Source organism: Rana temporaria, chromosome 1 (genome assembly GCF_905171775.1).
Source record: "Rana temporaria chromosome 1, aRanTem1.1, whole genome shotgun sequence".
NCBI classification, from domain to species: Eukaryota; Metazoa; Chordata; class Amphibia; order Anura; family Ranidae; genus Rana; species Rana temporaria.
In genome coordinates this window covers 178433627-178453269 of record NC_053489.1, presented here as the reverse complement: position 1 = coordinate 178453269, position 19643 = coordinate 178433627, and the positions used below count along the sequence as shown (strand labels likewise).

Genomic DNA, 19643 nt, shown 5'->3' with positions numbered 1-19643 from the left:
AAAAAAAAAAAAACAAGGAACAATTTGGTAAGAGAATATATGTTTGACTGAGATTAGATCAATGCAGAACCTCCTGTACAGAATAGATCTGTTTAGGGGTTTTATTTTCAGAATCAAGTGGAAATTTGCTGAAGGCTGTCTTTCTAGAAAGATGGGTGACTAGAATCCCAGCTCCTCCTCCTTCTGTGGCACTGAAACTACTATTCTCTGTTGCATCAGTTCCTGTCCAGGTCTTCAACCATAAGGCCCCCTAAACAGAGTTGGTTAAAGCAGAGTTGCAGCTTTTTAGTGTTTATTAAAAGTCAGCAGCTAAACAGACACTTGCCTGCTCCACGGTCCAGCAACAAAGCCGACCGGAGTTCCGCTCCTCTCGGGCCGGCGCCTCCATTCACAGTGTGGGCACCCGGCTGTGACAATTTTCGGCTTCACGGCTGGGCACTCACTGTGTATTCGTGAGTCGCGCTGCACTGTGAGTGGACAGGCAATCTCCTGGGACCTGTCACGTGTCCCTGGAGATCGCCTAAAGGGAGGGGCCGCCTAAGACGAGAAGAGAAGCGAAGTCGCCGAGGCAGCCCCTGGGCGGAAGGAGGAATTGGGACAGGAAGTCCCACTCCTACCGAAGCTCCTCCTCCCCCCCAAAAAAATGCTAAATGTGACATGTAAGGGGGCAAGGAGTACTTAAAGTGGAAGTTCTACTTTTGGGTGGAACTCCGCTTTAAGGTCCCAAATTTAGCAGACATATGAATGAACTCTACTGACTAGTCTGCAATATGCCCAACTGCCTTCAGAGTAGTAAAATAATCCCAAATTTCTTCTTTTGGAGTCCCAGCTTCAATGTGAGATCTGCCCTAACCAATGTCCCAGGTTCCTGGCTACACAAATGGGCACTAGTGCTAGTTTAAGATTATACATGGTTGATTCCCAATATATTTTAGATAAGGAATCAACCCACTTACAGTGGGGATCGAAAGTTTGGGCACCCCAGGTAAAAATTTGTATTAATGTGCATAACAAAACCAAGAAAAGATGGAAACATCCCCAAAAGGCATCAAATTGCAGATTAGACATTCTTATATGTAAAAAAAAAAGTTATATTTTATTTCCATCATTTACACTTTCATAATTACAGAAAACAAAAAAATGGCGTCTGCAAAAGTTTGGGCACCCTGCAGAATATATAGCATGCACTGCCCCCTTTGCAAAGCTGAGACCTGCCAGTGTCATGGATTGTTCTCAATCATCGTCTGGGAAGACCAGGTGATGTCAATCTCAAAGGTTTTAAATGCCCAGACTCATCTGACCTTGCCCCAACAATCAGCACCATGAGTTCTTCTAAGCAGTTGTCTAGAAAACTGAAAATAGTTGACGCTCACAAAGCTGGAGAAGGCTATAAGAAGATAGCAAAGCGTTTTCAGATGTCAATATCCTCTGTTTGGAATGTACCGTATTTATATACTGCGCACTTTTTTGCCCTTAAAATCAGGGTAAAATCGTGGGTGCGCGATATACGCCGATACCCGCTTCCCACGCTGTGTTTGAACCACTCCGCCGACATATACCAAGCGCAGTATACTAGGGCAGGCTCGGCTCCGCTCGCGGTCACGTCCTGTACGCGAGAGGAGCCAAGTATACCTGAGTGTACTGCGCTCGGTATATGTCGGCAAAGTGGTTCAAACACAGCGCGGGGATCGGCTGAAAAACACAGCGGGGAGGACACTACGATGGCCGCAGAAGGACGCCGGACAGGACAAGGCCGCTGGGCAAGACACAGACGAGGGGCATCCAAACTGTAAGTATTTCTTTTTTTTTTTTCAGGAATTTTCCTTCCAGGTTGGGGGTGCACGTTATATGAAGATAAAGACGGTAATTAGGAAATGGCAGTCATCAGGAACAGTGGAAGTTAAAGCAAGATCTGGAAGACCAAGAAAAATATCAGACAGAACAGCTCGCAGGATTGTGAGAAAAGCAATTCAAAGCCCTTGTTTGACTGCACGATCCCTCCAGAAAGATCTGGCAGACACTGGAGTTGTGGTACACTATTCCACTATAAAGAGATACTTGTACAAATATGGTCTTCATGGAAGAGTCATCAGAAGAAAACCTCTTCTACATCCTCCCCACAAAAATCAGCGTTTGAACTTTGCAAATGAACATATAGACAAGCCATGAACATATAGACAAGCCTGATGCATTTTGGAAACAAGTTCTGTGGACCGATGAGGTTAAAATATAACTTTATGGCTGGAATGAGCAAAGGTACGTTTGGAGAAGAAAGGGCACAGAATTTAATGAAAAGAACCTCTGTCCAACTGTTAAGCATGGGGTTGTATTGCAGCCAGTGGCACAGGGAACATTTCACGAGTAGAAGGAAAAATGGATTCAATAAAATTTCAGCACATTTTGGATGGTAACTTGATGCCATCTGTGAAAAACTGAAGTTAAAGAGAGGGTGGCTTCTACAAATGGAAAATTATCCTAAACACACCTCAAAATCCATGGGGGGTTACATCAAGAGGCATAAACTGAAGGTTTTGCCATGGCCTTCACAATCTTCTGACCTCAACATAATTGAAAATCTATGGATAGACCTTAAAAGAGCAGTGCGTGACAGACAGCCCAGAAATCCCAAAGAACTGGAAGACTTTTGTAAGGAAGAATGGGTAAAGATACCTCAAACAAGAATTGAAAGACTCTTGGCTGGCTACAAAAAGCGTTTACAAGCTGTGATACTTGCCAAAGGGGCAGTACAAGATATTAACTCTGCAGGGTGCCCAAACTTTTTCAGACGCCATTTTTTTGTTTTTTGTTATTTTGAAAGTGTAAATGATGGAAATAAAATCTAACTTTTTTTTTACATATAAGAATGTCTAATCAGTAATTTGATGCCTTTTGGAGATTTTTTGCATCTTTCCTTGGCTTAGTTATGCACATTAATAACAATTTTTACCTGGGGTGCGCAAACTTTGGATCCCCACTGTATCCGTAGCATATTTGAGCATGCCCATATCCTCAAAGGCTAGGTCTATGTTCTTGGGCACCTAAGAAAAGGCTGAATCTAATTTTACCATTTTATTCCAAAAGGGTGCTGGATCTTCAGAGGGGAACCTCCTTTTCCTCCTCTCTAGATCCTGCCATTTTGTTCTGCTACAGTCCAAAAGAAGCTTGGAAAAACTCACTCTGTTCATCAACACCTAAATATATACAATCACGCAGACACAAATATTTTTTCTCTTCCTGAATATGCAGCATAGCATAAATATAAAATAAACTCTTCCACCTCCTCTAAAGTTATGTGCATAATCTGATATGGATGGGAGATGGGTTACATCACGCACAACATCCCAGTAATTATCCAAAGAAAAAAGTAGTACAGGACTTTTAAAGGTGCATTATCCAAATATTCATTAAAAGCATCAATTTATACAAACTTCATTAAAATTGTAATACAACCAATAATCCTATCATGGTCTCATTAGACAGTCATTATGGGTAAACATTTTAATGCTACATAGATGTTACATTTTCAACATGTACCTCCTCTAAACACAATTTATATTTTGAGGCAAAACAATCCTAGCCTCTTATGCCCCTTTCACACAGGGCGGATCAGTAATGATCCGCCTCCGTATGCTCAGCGGGGATCACTCCGTTGATCCCTGCTGAGCCGGCGGATGACAGGGAGGTCCCCGCACACTGCAGGGACCGCCCTGTCTTTTCTCCGCTCTCCCCTATGGGGGAGGGGGGATCGGATGAACACGGACCGTATGTCCGTGTTCATCCGATCCGCAGACGGAAGGAAAAATAGGGTTTTCTTCCGTCTGCAGAATCGGAACATTGCGGAGGAGGACGAGATCGTGTGTCAGTGGATGTTCATCCGCCGACACCCGCAATCTCATAGGGACCAATGTATGTCCCTTTTTCATCCGCAAACGGATGGATGAAAAAGCGGACATATGGTCTGCAGGTGTGAAAGGGGCCTAAATCTTCTTCCCCTGACTCCTCGAGGGAACTGCATTATAGATCTGCCAGCTTTGTTAGAAACAGAAGGCTGAGGGACGGGTAATAGCCCCCTAAAGTTCCGAGGTGGGTGTGTGTGTGTTGGGGGGGGGGGGGGGGGGAGGCATAGGTACAATAGCAAACATGCTGCAAAATGTTTAAAAATTACCACCTAATCCCTACTTAGTCGAAGATATAAGATCATTGCATACAGCAGAGGATTCTTCTTTAACAAGAAGAATCAGCACTTCAGCTTTGACATTTTTGAAGACTCTCCTAGCCTCACTTTACATGAAGCCTAACAGAGAGACCTAAAAGATGCTGCCTAACTGGGCTTCGCACTTCTCCTGCCACCTCTATGGATGCACAGAACACTGCTGCACTTGACAGGACCCAGAAGACACCAGTCTGTACCCTCCTCCTCGCCCTGCTTTAACAGCAGCTAAAACTGATGCCACACGCCTCACATTTAGCAGTGTTAGTAATAGCACCGATGAAATATTTAAACTTTTAATGAATATATTTGTTAAATAGCAGTGAATAGACCACGAGATAAAATGTTTTTAATTTGAGTGAATTGACTTTAAAATGTAATATCACCCCCCCCCCCCCCAATATTTACCGGTAGTGAAATTACACATCACAAGATATTTTGTATAAATCACAAAATATCTAAATTTGATAAACATTAGTAAATGGACACCTAGATTTCATAAAATGCTCTTGAATAATGGTTTTAGCAAATTTTATTTTTCAAAAAGACGCATTGTGGCAGCTGTACAATATACAATTATCAATGTCTCCTTGGTTAAGTGCACATTAAGGCTGGGTTCACACCACAGTACGGAGTGGCTCACAGCAGGAGTCTGGTGCATCCCTGTTCACCATTTCAGCCCAATTTGGACCAGAAGACACACAGGACTCCTGTGCAATTCGCACCGGAGATGTGTGAACCGACTCCATTAGAGAGCCGGTCAAAATCTCCTGACATGCAAATTGGATCCAATTTGCAATAGTGTGAACCTAGCCCCAAGGGCTTAGAGCAACTGCCATTGCTAAATTTCAACATTTAAAAAAAAAAAAAAAAAAAAACACACGACAGTTCCAGTCCTTCATCCTACACCCTGGTTTTAAAAACCCACCATGCAGAGATCTTTCAAAAGCTTGGAAAAATCTTTCTGCAAAAATATTTTCTTCCAATGGTCAGCAACGCTTCCCCTGTTAGAACACAACAGGGGAACTTTGAATTATTAGTACAGAGACCTCCTCGGGAGTGAACATTTTTTTTAGTTCGGCTCATAAAATTACCGTGTGTACCAGGCTAAAAAAGGTACTAAAGTAGAGATTTATACATTATGTTTTAAACTAATAATTCTTGTTGCAAAATATTAAAGTGACAAACTCTCTTGCTTGCTCGCTCCCAAGGTGGACTATGGAATTTGTAGTGTGAGAAAAACAATGTATATTTATTTAATCAAAACATGAGAAATTCTTTCACAAGAAACACTGCATTAAAGAGAGACACCATGTGAATTTAGCTGAAGACATAACAAGGTTTTCCATTTTATTCTGTATATATGTTTTATGGTAACATATCAGTGGATGGTAACATTAAAATGTTATATTTACAAAGGTTTTCCTTTTTACAGAGTTTTTTTTTTTTTATGTGGCACACTTATTCCATGACATGTAAACCATTCAATCATAATGTTTACATTAAAACTACAGCAGCAAAGAATGAAAAACAAATGACAATGCAAGTAGGAATACAAGGCTTATAATAAAACTGGTTAGAGGTGAAGACTGATTCAATAATAAATGGGAATGAAGAGTAAATGCCATAAAAACAAACATTTGTTTCAGGACTTCTTGTACTCAATTCTCTCTACTTTCACATCATCCCCAATTAACTGGTACACGTAGGTGACTACTGTTGATGCCTGGATATCCATGAGTACAAAGGAAGGAATAATGTTGCTGTAAGACATCAAAATGATAAAAATAAATCGTTTTGCATCTAGAACTAAAGACATTTCCTTATAAACAAACCATCATTACACTAACCGTTCAACAATCTTTATGTAGTGGCATTATAAATATACGTATATTTTCCGTCGTTTAAGTTCAGTTAAAATTTAGGATTTCCCCAAATTGAACATGGTTAACAGTTGCGTTTTACATTTCCAGAGATTGAGGATCTTCACACAAATTGTGTAACCTTCACTTCCATTATACAATCATGTGGATAGCAAATTCCTGTTTACCTGCAATCTTCACATTTATTGTATACAAATTTTCAAATTCCCTTACTAAATTTGCCCAAAATATGTCCATGCTAACCATCTAGATTCAATTCTTTGGACCAGGTACAGGTAAGTGTGTGTCATCATCACCACGGCCATCTTACTATTAAGCGGAGAGTCAGCATATGTGTTTAATAAGGGCATAGAGCCATCACTGGCGGCAGCGATCCATTTTGTAAATGCAATATTCTGCTTTTATTTATTAAACCTTTTAAATAAAGAACATTAGATCTTGCGTGCTTCCCTTTTCTTACCATATACATTGGGTGTTCCTGAGGACCTGTGTACCCTTACTATGGGAAAAGGAGCGAGGATCTGCCAAAAGCCCATCAGAGCAAACAAATAATCCCTAAATCCAACACCAGACTGTAAAGATTATCACCACTGCCTGTTGATGTAGCCTTTATTTTGAAGCGCAGCAATGTAAAAAAAAAAAAAATATTATATATATATCATCTGTCAGATAATGCACCACGTCACCCAGAATTTTTTTGCAATTACAAATGTTTAGGCATTCTCATGGTTTATTTATTTTGTTTGTATTGGAGGCACAAAAAGCCAAAAATCAGGACACATTCCATGCAAAACTCCAGAAATGTACTGGACAAAATTATTGCCACCTTCTCAAAATTTTAAGAAATAACTGCATTCCAAGTTTGTGATGCTCCTGTGATTTGTAATTATATTCACTTGTATCAATTAACAGGTGCTGACAATATAGAAATAACACCGGCAACCAGTTAAAATGGTGAAACATGTACTCAACCTTTCTGTTGCGGAGCATGGAGAAGAGAAAGAGCAGCAAAGAATTGTTTGAGGATTTGAGAACTTAAATTGTGGAAAAGCATGGACAATCTCAAGGTTACAAGTCCATCTCCAGAGATCTTAATGATTCTGTGTCCACTGTGCCTAAAATTGTCAAGAAGTTTACAGCCCATGGCACTGCAATTAATCTTCCTGGACGTGAACGAGAGAAAAATTGATCAAAGAGCTTGTCAAAACTTACCAGAGGAAGCCAAAATCTTTTTGGGAGAATGTGCTGTGGACAGCCAAAACACAAAATTACAGCTTTTTGGTGAACCCCGTCATTTTACGGTTTTCAGAAAAAGAAAATATGTGGCCTTTAACCACTTAAGGACCGGACCAATATGCTGCTAAATGACCCAAGGGGTTTTTACAATTCGGCACTGCGTCGCTTTAACAGACAATTGCGCGGTCAGGCGACGTGGCTCCCAAACAAAATTGGCGTCCTTTTTTCCCCACAAATAGAGCTTTCTTTTGGTGGTATTTGATCACCTCTGCGGTTTTTATTTTTTTGCGCTATAAACAAAAATAGAGCGTCAATTTTGAAAAAAATGCAATATTTTTTACTATAATAAATATCCCCCAAAAACATATATACATTTTTTTCCCCCTCAGTTTAGGCCGATACGTATTCTTCTACCTATTTTTGGTAAAAAAAAAAAAAAAAAAATCACAATAATCGTTTATCGGTTGGTTTGCGCAAATACCAAGCGTTTACAAAATAATAGGGGATAGTTTTATTGCATTTTTTTTTTTTTTTTTTACTAATAATGGCGGCGATCAGCGGTTTTTTTTCGCGACTGCAACATTATGGCGGACACTTCGGACAATTTTGACACATTTTTGGGACAATTGTCATTTTCACAGCAAAAAATGCATTTAAATTGCATTGTTTATTGTGAAAATGACAGTTGCAGATTGGGAGTTAACCACAGGGGGCGCTGTAGGAGTTAGGAGTGTAGGAGTGTGTGTTTACAACTGTAGGGGGGTGTGGCTGACATCGATCGAGTCTCCCTATAAAAGGGATCACTCGATCGATGCGCCGCCACAGTGAAGCACGGGGAAGCCATGTTTACATACAGCTCTCCCCGTCCCCATGTAGCGCGGGGGGGGGGTCCCGATCGGATCCCCCACCCGCTAGAAGGCAGGGACTTACAGGTACGCCAATGTGCCTGTACGTGCCATTCTGCCGACGTATATCTACATGCGGCGGTCGGGAAGCGGTTAAAGAAAAGAATACAGTGACTACAGTCAAACATCTTGGAAGTTCACTGATGTTTTGGGGTTGCTTTGCCGCATCAGGCACTGGATGTCTTGACATTATGAAATCTAATAACTACCAAAAGAATTCTGGGGTACAATGTAGGGCCCAGTGCCAGAAAGTTGGGTCTCGAGCAGAAGTCATGGGTCTTACAGCAGGACAATGACCCAAAGCACCCGAAAAGGTTTAAAATAAAGCGCTGGAGTGTACTGAACTGGGCAGCAATGAGTCCAAATCCCATAGAGCACCTGTGGAGAGATCTAGAGAAAGAAAAAAAAAGAAAAAAAACACCAGTAGCTGGGAAAAAGGAACTCTTCAAATCTGAGAGACGTGAAGCAGTTGGCGAAAGAAGAGTGGTCCAAAATTCCAGTAGAGAGGTGTAAAAAAACTCATTGATGGTTACAGAAAGCGATCCAAGGGGGTGTGCTACCAAATATTACATTGTGGGTGCCAATAATTTTGTCCAGTCCATGTTTGGAGTGGAATGTGTAAGGCCCCTTTCACACGGACAGACGTTCAGGTCCGCCTGTCAGTTTTGACGCTATGGAGCGTCGGATGTCAGCGAAGACATGTCCGATGACATCCGATCCACTAAAAACAGACGTATGGGGCTACGTCCCCATCCGTCCATGCAGATCGTATCGGGTAAGATCTGATGAAAACGGACATTCTGTCCGTTTTCATCAGATTGCTCTATAGGAGACAGCGGCGCCCGACAAACCCCTCCCCGCTCAGTGAGCAGAGAGGAGCGACGGAGTCTGCCTAGTGTGAAAGGAGCCTAAGAGTTGGCTTTTTGTGTCATACTGATACAAACAAAAGAAATAAACACGAAAATGTCTAAACATTTGTAACTGCAACCATTTTCTGGGCAAAGTGGTGCATTATCTGACAGAAATGCAGGGGTGACAATATTTTCGTCCATGGCCCTCTCAATAATATATATAATAACATTTAAAAAAAAACAAACACACACATGCATGCACACATATGTCGTCGGCAGGCAGCGCTCCAAAATGCAGCATGCGCTTTCCCTACTCTTGTCCATGTCCTGGCAATCAACAGCATTTAATAAATGGTGGACATAAATGATTATTTTCAAGGAAAATCCGATGCCAAGCTGCATACTATATGCTCTCAGACTAAAAAGGAAAAAGTTTGAAGTGGTTACACTTCGTATTTACTGCAATAACAGCCATGTGCTTGGTTTAAAATGAATCCACTGGATTTTCTATATTTAGACAAAGTGATTTAGGTGACTGCAAAGGCTTCTATATGCCAAGAAAGTGTTACAGCCACTCCTGCTATCCAACACATCTAGGTTTTTGGTCCCTTGTTCTGTGCTTCCCTTCCCTGACCACAAATCACTGCAGGACACACTAATGCAAGCATTTGTTGGAGGAACCACAGCATGTTGAGGGGAACATGCTATCCATCACATTCAGAAGTGTCAGCGATGGTTGCAATAGCCCTGAGATAGAGTGAAGGTTAGCGTCACCACCTACTGGCGACAAAGTTGCTTTAACCACTTAAGACCTGGACCAATATGCAGGTTAAGGACCTTGCCCCTTTTTGCGATTCGGCACTGCGTCGCTTTAACTGACAATTGCGCAGTCATAGGACATGACTCCCAAACAAAATGAGCGTCCTTTTTTTCCCCACAAACAGAGCTTTCGTTTGGTGGTATTTGATCACCTCTGCGGTTTTTATTTTTTCCGCTTATAAACAAAAATAGAGCGTCAATTTTGAAAAAAAATGCTATATTTTTTACTATTTGCTATAATAAATATCCCCAAAACATATATTAGAAAATGTTTTTTCCTCAGTTTAGGCCGATACGTATTCTTCTACCTATTTTTTTTACCAAAAATAAAAATCGCAATAAGCGTTTATCGATTGGTTCGCACCAAAAATGGGGGATAGCTTTATGGCATTTTTATTAATAATTTTTAATTTTTTTTTTTTTTACTAGTAATGGCAGCGATCGGCGATTTTTTTCGTGACTGCGACATTATGGCGGACACTTGACACATTTTTGGGACCATTGTCATTTTCACAGCGAAAAGTGCTATAAAAATGCACCGATTACTGTGAAAATGACAATGGCAGTGAAGGGTTAACCACTAGGGGGCGCTAAGGGGTTAAGTGTGCCCTAAGGGAGTGATTCTTACTGTAGGAGGCGTGGCTGTAGGCGTGCCGTCACTGATCGTCGTTCCCTATATCAGGGAACAGACGATCAGTGTCACTGCCACACAAAAGAACGGGGAAGGTGTGTTTACAGCTCCTGTGATCGGGTGCGTTCAAAAAGCTTCGGACCAGGTCGTGAGCGCGCCACCGGCGGCGCGCTCGCGACCCCGCGGCTGGGCTCTTAAAGGCAATGTACAGGTTGTGCCTGTGCCCAGCCGTGCCCTTCTGCCGACATATAATCGGCGTGAAGGGGTCCTTAAGTGGTTAAAGGCAAAGTTCACCTTATAAAACACATTTTTTGCAGGAATTTTTTTTTATTATTATATATTACACACACTTTTTTTCCCCCAACAGAAGCCTGCAAAGCATTGCACCTGTGATCAGTGGATCTGGATATGGGGTTGGCCTGGCAACAGTAAAACCTAAATACGGGTATACGGCTCAAAATGAAAGTAATAGAAAAGCGGGTGTTTCCCTAGCCAGCACCTCCGGTTCTTTTATCAGCTTTTATACAAGTCCACTGTAAGAAAACACCATCTTGAAGTTACCTTCTAAACCAAAGCTGGCAAGATTTAACTCACCATTCTAAAGCACTGTAGGCTCCTGTTGCAGATCCAGGGTTAATATAAAACTTGTTTTCATGCTCAAAGGCTTCAAATTTCTGTGTATGTCCGGAAACCATTATGTCTACATCAAGTTGCCGCTGCAATAGTGCCAGGCTAGCCATGTCACCCCAAGGAATGACCTGGTGGCCATGGATTAAGCCAATTTTGAACTGCCCAACTGTGACCACTTTTTGTTCTGGGTAGTTTAGGTTCTATGGAGGATAAAAAAAGGAAAGTGGTAGATTAATGAACTCCAGCTTGGAAAAAATCTGCTGCTAAAAAGTTACAAATATCAGGTTATATGTAGATGGCATTTCCTAAATCAGAGCAAGCGACAAATGTAGTAAGAATTTAGGGCAACAAAAATAAATTGCGGGGGTGAATGGGGAATTGGGGGCGCAAGGTTGCAGATCACTAAACAGCCCATCTTTATGAGGCTGGAGAGGGTCTGCTGCCCATCTATGGACACACTAGTCTCTTAAAGTAATAGTAAAGTATAAATCTCAAAAAACACTGACAGGCAGGGATTTTATGACCGAAGAGATCATAGCAGGTCTCTTCTGTCAAATGTCCCCCCCCTGCCTGTCAGTTGGTAATGTGATCAGAGCCACTCATGCGCAGTGATGGGACTCCCATGTGCATGTGACGTCACCTTAGTCTGGCCAATCAAGCGGCCGAAGATATGAAGCCCGGAAGGATGACCAGGTGAAGATGGGAGCCGTTGGGGACCAGGGAGAGCGCTGCGCTGGAGGGCAAACTTTGAAGGCAAGTCTGTCATAATGTACCAGTATGCAGTGCATACTAGTACATTATGACCTAAACCTGCCGAGGGACCCATTTGTTTCCATTATTACATAGATTTTACTAAGGCTTTAAAACCAGTAAAATCCCCTGTACAACAATTACAGGTCCACCATTCGGGACATGTGCAGTGATATCAAACTGTCTATTGGGATCTTAAAAAGTTATCACCATCAATCTCAGCTTTATAGGCAAGGATGCAGAGAAAATTGGATGAGAATTATCCAACTGCATTAATCTGATACAAATCTCTGCATTCCACATGAGGAGATTGTATTGTATAACAATCTTACCCAATGCATGGTCATTAAATGCATTAAATGTCAAACATATGTAAACAGAAGTGTCGATAAGAAATAATGAGAACCTCATCAAAGTCTCCTCGGACGATGTGAACATCCCCGGCCAGTGTCTTGAGGTAGTCATAGCTCTCCTTGGTACAGAGATTCCCAGTGCATAAAATATGCTGGATCTTGCCAGGCACAAGCAATTTTTTAAATTTTGCTGGCAAACTATTACATCGATGTGGGATATGTAGATCTCCTAACACCAAGACCAACTACAGAGGTTAAAAAGAAAATCACATTAATTACACACAATACAAAAAAAAAAAGGCAAGATATTTATATAATGACATTCAAAAGAAGACATTAGTGTTTATTCAAAGCTGCATCCATTCATAATGTTTATTGCCTGACAATTGAAATTTACTGTAAACTCTACCAAGGAAAAAAAAAATAATAATAATTTGTTGAACATGGTCCGCATGCATGTTAAAGTTAACCTACATTTAAAAATCAGGCACCCCACTAAATCCTGTGCTGTAAAGTAGGCACCTCAGGAGCCTTTACTTACGTCCCCTGCTCCTGCTTCCCATGGTCCCTTGCATTCTGTTTGCACCCTAATGTGGGCAAACCCTTTTCTAATATCCAATCTGAATATCCCTACATAGTGAAAGTTTACTACAAAGCACAAATTAATACAGCACTTAAAATGTTATGCCGCATACACACCATCACTTTATGTGATGAAAAAAAACGACACTTTCTGTGAAGTAAAAAATGACGTTTTTGAAACTTCAATTTTCAAAGACGAAGTTGCCTACACACCATCGTTTTTCTCACAATGTTCTTGCAAAGTGAGGTTACGTTCCACCACGTTTTACCATTGAAGCTAGCTTCTGGGCATGCGTGGATGAAAAAACGTCTTAGAAAACGACGTTTTTTGCTACACACGGTCAATTTCTGTGAAGTAAAAAGTGCACTTTTGAAAAACGACACATAAAATTGAAGCATGCTTCAATTTTTTTTGGTCGTTTTTTACAAGACATAAAACGACGTTTTTCCCCACACACAGTCAATTAAAGTGACGTTTTTAAAAACGTCATTTTTTTTCATCACATAAAGTGATGGTGTGTACGGGGCATTAGACTTCTACAATTCTAAGGTGCATACCAGTCAATAGAAAAGAAAATCTCTTGTGGGGTGGATGCATCTTTAGAATTCAAAAATCCAGTATATATATATATATATATATATATATATATATATATATATATATATATATATATATATATATATATATATATATATATATATATATATATATATATATATAAATATATAAATATAAAACACAAAACAATTAATATAGATATAAAATACAGGGGCCATTATTTTGATCATGTATTGATTTAAATTTATGGTTTGTATTAGGCATTTTACATCTCTTGTAGATCAATGCCTTCAAAGCCACCCTAGACATGCAAATTAATCACATGACAGACACAAGAACAGCAATGAGTTTTTCAAAGCAGTGAAAAAATAAATAAATAATAATAATTAGATGCAATGATGTACCTACTATGGTTTGCCCTCCATTACAACTGAACCATTTTGGTACATATACTCTAACACAGTGGTTCTCAACCTGGGGGTCGGGACCCCCTTGGGGGTCAAATAATGATTTGCCAGGGGGTCACCAAATCATGGGCTGTTCCTGAAGCCCGCACCGCTCTCCTAGTCTTTTTGCAGCTGCCCAGCAGGGCTGTCCCTGGAGCCTGTGGCCGCCCATTCAGCTTCTTCACAGCCACCCACTCAATTCATGGCATGGCTGGGGGGCAGAGACTAGAGGTCAGCTAACTGGTAAAGTATGAAGTGGGAGGGGCTGGAGGAGACCCCATCTCCTGATTTCGGCATAGATGTCACTGCTGCGAGACACCACAAAGTCGGAGACACAGTGAGTAACACTACCTGTGATTATAGTTGCCATTAAACAACAAGAAAGACGACTAGAGAGAGTCATGGGAAAAAAAATTAAAAATTAGGATAGAGAGATAAAAGGGAAAGAAAGGAGAACAAAGTGAAAAAGTGGTACATCCTAAAATGTAGCATAATGGGATTTAATACCGTATGAGTGGAAGGGACTCAGGGAGCGCTAAATGTCCATAGGTTAGGGGCACAAATTACTTGTCTTGCCTTGGGTGCCGACAACCCACTCTACAAAATAATTTTACTGTTAGGCCCCGTACAGACGACCGAACATGTCTGCTGAAACTGGTCCGCGGACCAGTTTCAGCAGACATGTTCGGTCGTTTGTACAGCCGAGCGGACAGGATTCCAGCATACATTTGCCCGCCCGGCCTTTTTCGAGCGGGCAAATATTTCTAAACATGTTTAGAAACATGCCCGCTGGAATCCTGTCCGTCGGACATGTTCGGTCGTCTGTACAGACCTACCGTACATGTCCGAGCGGCCGCCATCCCTCGCATGCGTCGAATGACTTTGAAGCATGCGTGGAAGCATTGAACTGCCAGGGCCGCGCACGTCGCCGCGTCATCGTTGTGGTGACGGCGCGGCCTCGTCGCCGCGTATCGAGTACGTGCGGATTTCTGTATGATGGTGTGTACAGCCATCATACAGAAATCTCCGGGCAGACATGTACGCTGAAAACGGTCCGGCGGACCGTTTGCATCGTACATGTTTGCCCGTCTGTACGAGGCCTTAGGGGTCCCCACAGCTTGGGAAATTTTATCAAGGGGTCACGACACTAGAAGTTTGAGAACCACTGCTCTAACAAGAATGAGGCATTAAAATTAGAAGCGTATCCTTTGCTAGTTTTCTAGAAGATAAAAAATAATCAACTGGCTTCAAAGGGCTTTGGAGGCTGAATGTAAGCTTTATTAGATGGCTAAGTTGTGATAGGAAAGGATTATGATTTCTAGTATAGAGGGAAAGATACATAGAAGTCCAAATCACACCCCAGCAGTGTTAGTGCACGATTAGAGGTAAACTTACTCTGTGCCCAGGCTTATGGAGGAGTTGATTGCAGACAAGGGAGTATGAAAGGGTGAAACATGAGCGATGTTAAATAAAAGAAAGCAAAAGAAAATGGGTGACAAATTAGGAAAATGGATAAAATGAATAAATAAAAACGATTTGGGTGTTAAGAAAGAATATGATTTAAGAGGTTTCTTTAAAAGCAGAAAAAAAAAGGTTTGAAGAATACTGTGGATATACTAAAAAGCACTTGCCATAATATCTATTCTTCATGATAAATGAAGGCTCGTAAAAAAAATACTCACTCATTATGGTGGTAAAAAGAACACATTTAGGACATAATATAAGTTATACAGTTAATGCCTTTAAATTTGAAAGAAAAGAAAGTGGATCCGTTTCACAGTTTCTTTCTCTGGTTAAAACGACAAAGGCAACGCGAGTCTGTTATGAAATGTAAATTCATCTCTAATGTATGGAACGTGCATCACTGTAATGTCAGTAAACTGTGGATTTTTGTCAGCCAGATCTGGACTGCACATTCAGTCAAGGTATTTACATATAGGCTTGCTGCACTACTGTCAATTGCAGTTCATCCCCAAAGAAGTTGCAGCTGCTGAAAAACTTGAGAAGGTCCCGGTCAGGACACAAACTGCAATTAAAAACTGAAATGGGTTAAGGTGTTCTGAGTTTTTCCCACCCTACATCCCCGTGAACTGGCCAAAGATCAGCACCCTACATCCCCGGGTACTGGCTAAAGATCAGCACCCTACATCCCCGGGAACTGGCTAAAGATCAGCACCCTACATCCCCGGGTACTGGCTAAAGATCAGTACCCTACATCCCCGGGTACTGGCTAAAGATCAGTACCCTACATCCCCGGGTACTGGCTAAAGATCAGCACCCTACATCCCCGGGTACTGGCTAAAGATCAGCACCCTACATCCCCGGGTACTGGCTAAAGATCAGCACCCTACATCACCGGGTACTGGCTAAAGATCAGCACCCTGCATCACCGGGTACTGGCTAAAGATCAGCACCCTGCATCACCGGGTACTGGCTAAAGATCAGCACCCTACATCACCGGGTACTGGCTAAAGATCAGCACCCTGCATCACCGGGTACTGGCTAAAGATCAGCACCCTGCATCACCGGGTACTGTGTACTGGCTAAAGATCAGCACCTTACATTACTGGGTACCAGTTTTGGTACAATTTCACTGCCGCAGTTCTGAAGCACTCAGTGAAGTTTCCCCATGTTGACGGCTGTAAGAAATCTTATTAAACCTCATATCAATTACAGGTTAAAGCATAACTCTGAGATAACAAAATACCCTTGCAGTTCCCACCCATTTCCTGTACTGCAAGGGTTAGATGCTTGCCAAATGTAGGGGTAGAGGAACAGGTTACAATATATAATAATTTTTCCCCTGATCCCCTACCTTCTCTGAGCTGTTGGTGTTCTTACACACATTGTAAGACTATTGGTCCTTTATTAGCGCTGGCTGGAGCGTCTTAAACTCTTTTCACATCTAAGCATTCCGTAAATGTGTGTGAAATTGCAAGCTTTCACACATGTTCACAGGACGCACAAAAAAAAACCAACATTGTTCATGGCAACCCACACGCAGCCGGCATACCCGTGTTGCCACTCATGCCAAAATGTGCTGCAAAACACAAAATTGTGCAGGAGCTTCTTTGGCAAGTTAGTTGCACCTAGGGCAGCCCCTTTAAAAGAAAAAAAATGTTTTTGTGCTACATGCACAGGGCAACCATGCATTGTGCTTGCCAAACCATTTGTTGTTAAAGAATAACTCCTCTTTTGTTAAGTATAAGGATGCACCGATACCAAATTTTTTCACGAGTACTCATACTTTTGGCCGTGCACAGTAACACTTATGGACTCTGAACAGTACCATTTCTCTCATACTTGTGAAAATGCCCCTGATACCGATACTTTGTGGCGCGATTTGCTGTCAAATTAATTGGTTGCCCTGTGCTTGCGAAACCATTCGCCGTTAAAGAATAACTAGACTCTTGTTAAAAATAGAAATGCACAGATGCCCTTTATTTTCATGCGTACTCGTACCGATACTGTCGGCCAAGTACTCGCTGTTACCGAGTACGGATACTTTTTGCGGCGCAATTTGTATTCATAGAAAATAAATGGGCACAAATTGCACTGCAAAGGATAGCATGCAATTCGGAAAAGAATGCAGTGCGATTCCTGTCTGTGCAGCTCATTCAAAAGAATAGGTGAGAAAAAACACATTTATGTAAATGGGGCCTTAGAGACAGACCTTCAGGGGATGGGGCGCACAGATGAAGGGAACCTGTCAGTGTGACGAGTAAGATAAGTATTACATCTTAGTCCTCCTCCGTCCGGTACTCAATGGGCATTTAACCCTTGCAGTGTGGGAAGCAGTGGCAGAACTACCAGGGTCGCAAAGGTCACACTTGCAAGCAGGATCTGGCATTCCGCCACTGTCAGGGGTTCCAAGCAGGGTTGCTGGCTGCAGGGCCCATAAGCTGAGAGTGTCTCAGAGCCTCGACTGACAGTTCCCCCTCCTTCCTACAAATGGGAGAGGAGAGAGACGATCTGCTCCTTCGCCCCTCTACTCGTGTGTGCCACGGAACGTGTGAAGCTAAGCAGCCGAATGTGATCATTAAGCTACCCAGCATGCACCTCCCGATCTCGCACCTGCGCGGTAATGCCACTGCGCTGTGCTCTCTCTCTTCCTAACATCTTTATCCAGTCTACAAATAAAGCGAGATTCTGTCACTAGGCAATTCACATTAAACCGATATCCCTGGCTTCCTTGCGAATTTACCTAGTGACAAAATCACCTAGGTGGCCGCAAAAGTGCTGCTAAATATATATATATATATATATATATATATATATATATATATATATATATAAAAAAAAGGGTCATTTACTTTATTAAAAAATAAAAATTTCCTTTTGTAAGAACATTTTCAATGGCCACGAGATAGATTGCACATGTAGAAAATGGGTGGAACTCTACTTTAAAGTGTCCACACAGGAGGCGAGGGGTGGGAAGAGAAGTAGCAGATTGGCTCTCTCCTCTCCTTGCGAGGGAGGGGGGAACTGTCAGCGCAGGCTCTAGGCTGTCAGCTCAAACTCCTGCTGAGGAGGCACTGACAGGCGGCATGGATGCGTACTGATAATCAGTGCAAACAATGTACTAACCATCTTGCCGGTTAATGGCTCTCCTTTCCTCACACAGACACAGGGTGGGAGGAAAGGATTGCTAGTAACCAGCAAGTCTGTTGCCATGTGATCAGCTGATCACATGGTAAAGGGCCACTGTGATTAGTCCTTTACCGTGATCAGCTGTGTCTGAAGGGCACAGCAGTCACAGAGCACACCCCAGGGGCAGGCGGGAGGTAGGGTTCTGGTAGAATGTCCATAGACACCCTCCCACTAATGGAAGCCGGGGGCTCAGATGGAAGGGTGAGGGGGCACCTTCATGGTTTCTTGCACCGGGGCAATTACACCTCTGGTGGGAAGGGTACTTTTCCTACACTGAGGTTCTCGATCGTCACAGACAGGAAGCAATAGTGTTTCCTATCTTCTTCAGCAGGCTGCATATGTCAGTTCTTCTATGTCTCCCCCAGCAGATGAGCTCCCAGGGTTGGTGAACACAGATCAGCCTCGATCAATCGCACATGAAAAGCGTCAGACTTCCTGCGGGGACCTTTCATTGAGCGTGACTGAGATCATATGACAGAACCACCACCAACGTCTGCAGCCCAGGCCTTAGTCACTCCGCAGCCGCACAACGGACCTCCCTTGCCGGACTATACATTGCACACCCTACAAAGCCCCGCCGTAACCGGGACATGTCCCCCTCACTTCCCCAGGTATCCGAGTTCTTACCATCCTGCACCCCGGAGCCGAGCAATCACACTGGATGCCGCAAGAATAAACGCGGTGACCAATGGGGAAAGAGAGGCCTCTGCCAATCACAAGATGGCGACAGCAGCAGCCAATGAGGAATCAGCTACCACAGCCAATCAGAGAACAGACCATTATAGAATTTTCTACGGAGCGTCAGATAGGGCCAAATTAATGAAACGTCACATGAAAAAAAGGAAACGAAGGAAGCGTGACGTCTACGGCTGTCACATGAGTGGCCTGCGCCCTCGCCGCCCTGGGCGTAAGCTGTTCTGCGCGTGTGCAGTTGTCTTCTGAGGCGTTCCCGCGCTCCTGGAACTCTGAGGTTTTCTGTGTCAGCAGTGAATGAGTTCTGTGTGCAGTGTTAGTCATGAAATGTGTAATACCCGGCGGGCACTTAAAAGGTATTAAAACATAATGATGAGCCTTATTCAGAAAGACTCCTTTTATAGAGCAAATAAATGTAGCCCCCCCCTCACGTTTTTTAAGTTGG

At 42.5% G+C, this 19643-nt stretch overlaps 1 protein-coding gene across 2 annotated transcripts; it reads right to left on the bottom strand.

Annotated features, from left to right (window-relative positions):
- Positions 1 to 5529: 5529 nt before the first annotated feature.
- VPS29 (VPS29 retromer complex component) lies at positions 5530 to 19240 on the bottom strand. 2 transcript variants are annotated; one of them, XM_040346652.1, is made up of 5 exons: positions 19133 to 19220; positions 15251 to 15262; positions 12322 to 12513; positions 11130 to 11365; positions 5530 to 5973 (listed from the first exon to the last, which is right to left on the bottom strand). In XM_040346652.1, the coding sequence occupies exons 1-5, from the start codon at positions 19133 to 19135 to the stop codon at positions 5856 to 5858; spliced, it is 561 nt and encodes a 186-aa protein (XP_040202586.1). In that variant the 5' UTR covers positions 19136 to 19220; the 3' UTR covers positions 5530 to 5855. The 2 variants fall into 2 exon arrangements, with proteins under 2 accessions (XP_040202586.1, XP_040202593.1); XM_040346659.1 differs by lacking the exon at positions 15251 to 15262 and having other exon boundaries at positions 19133 to 19240.
- Between the last annotated feature and the right edge of the window lie 403 nt (positions 19241 to 19643).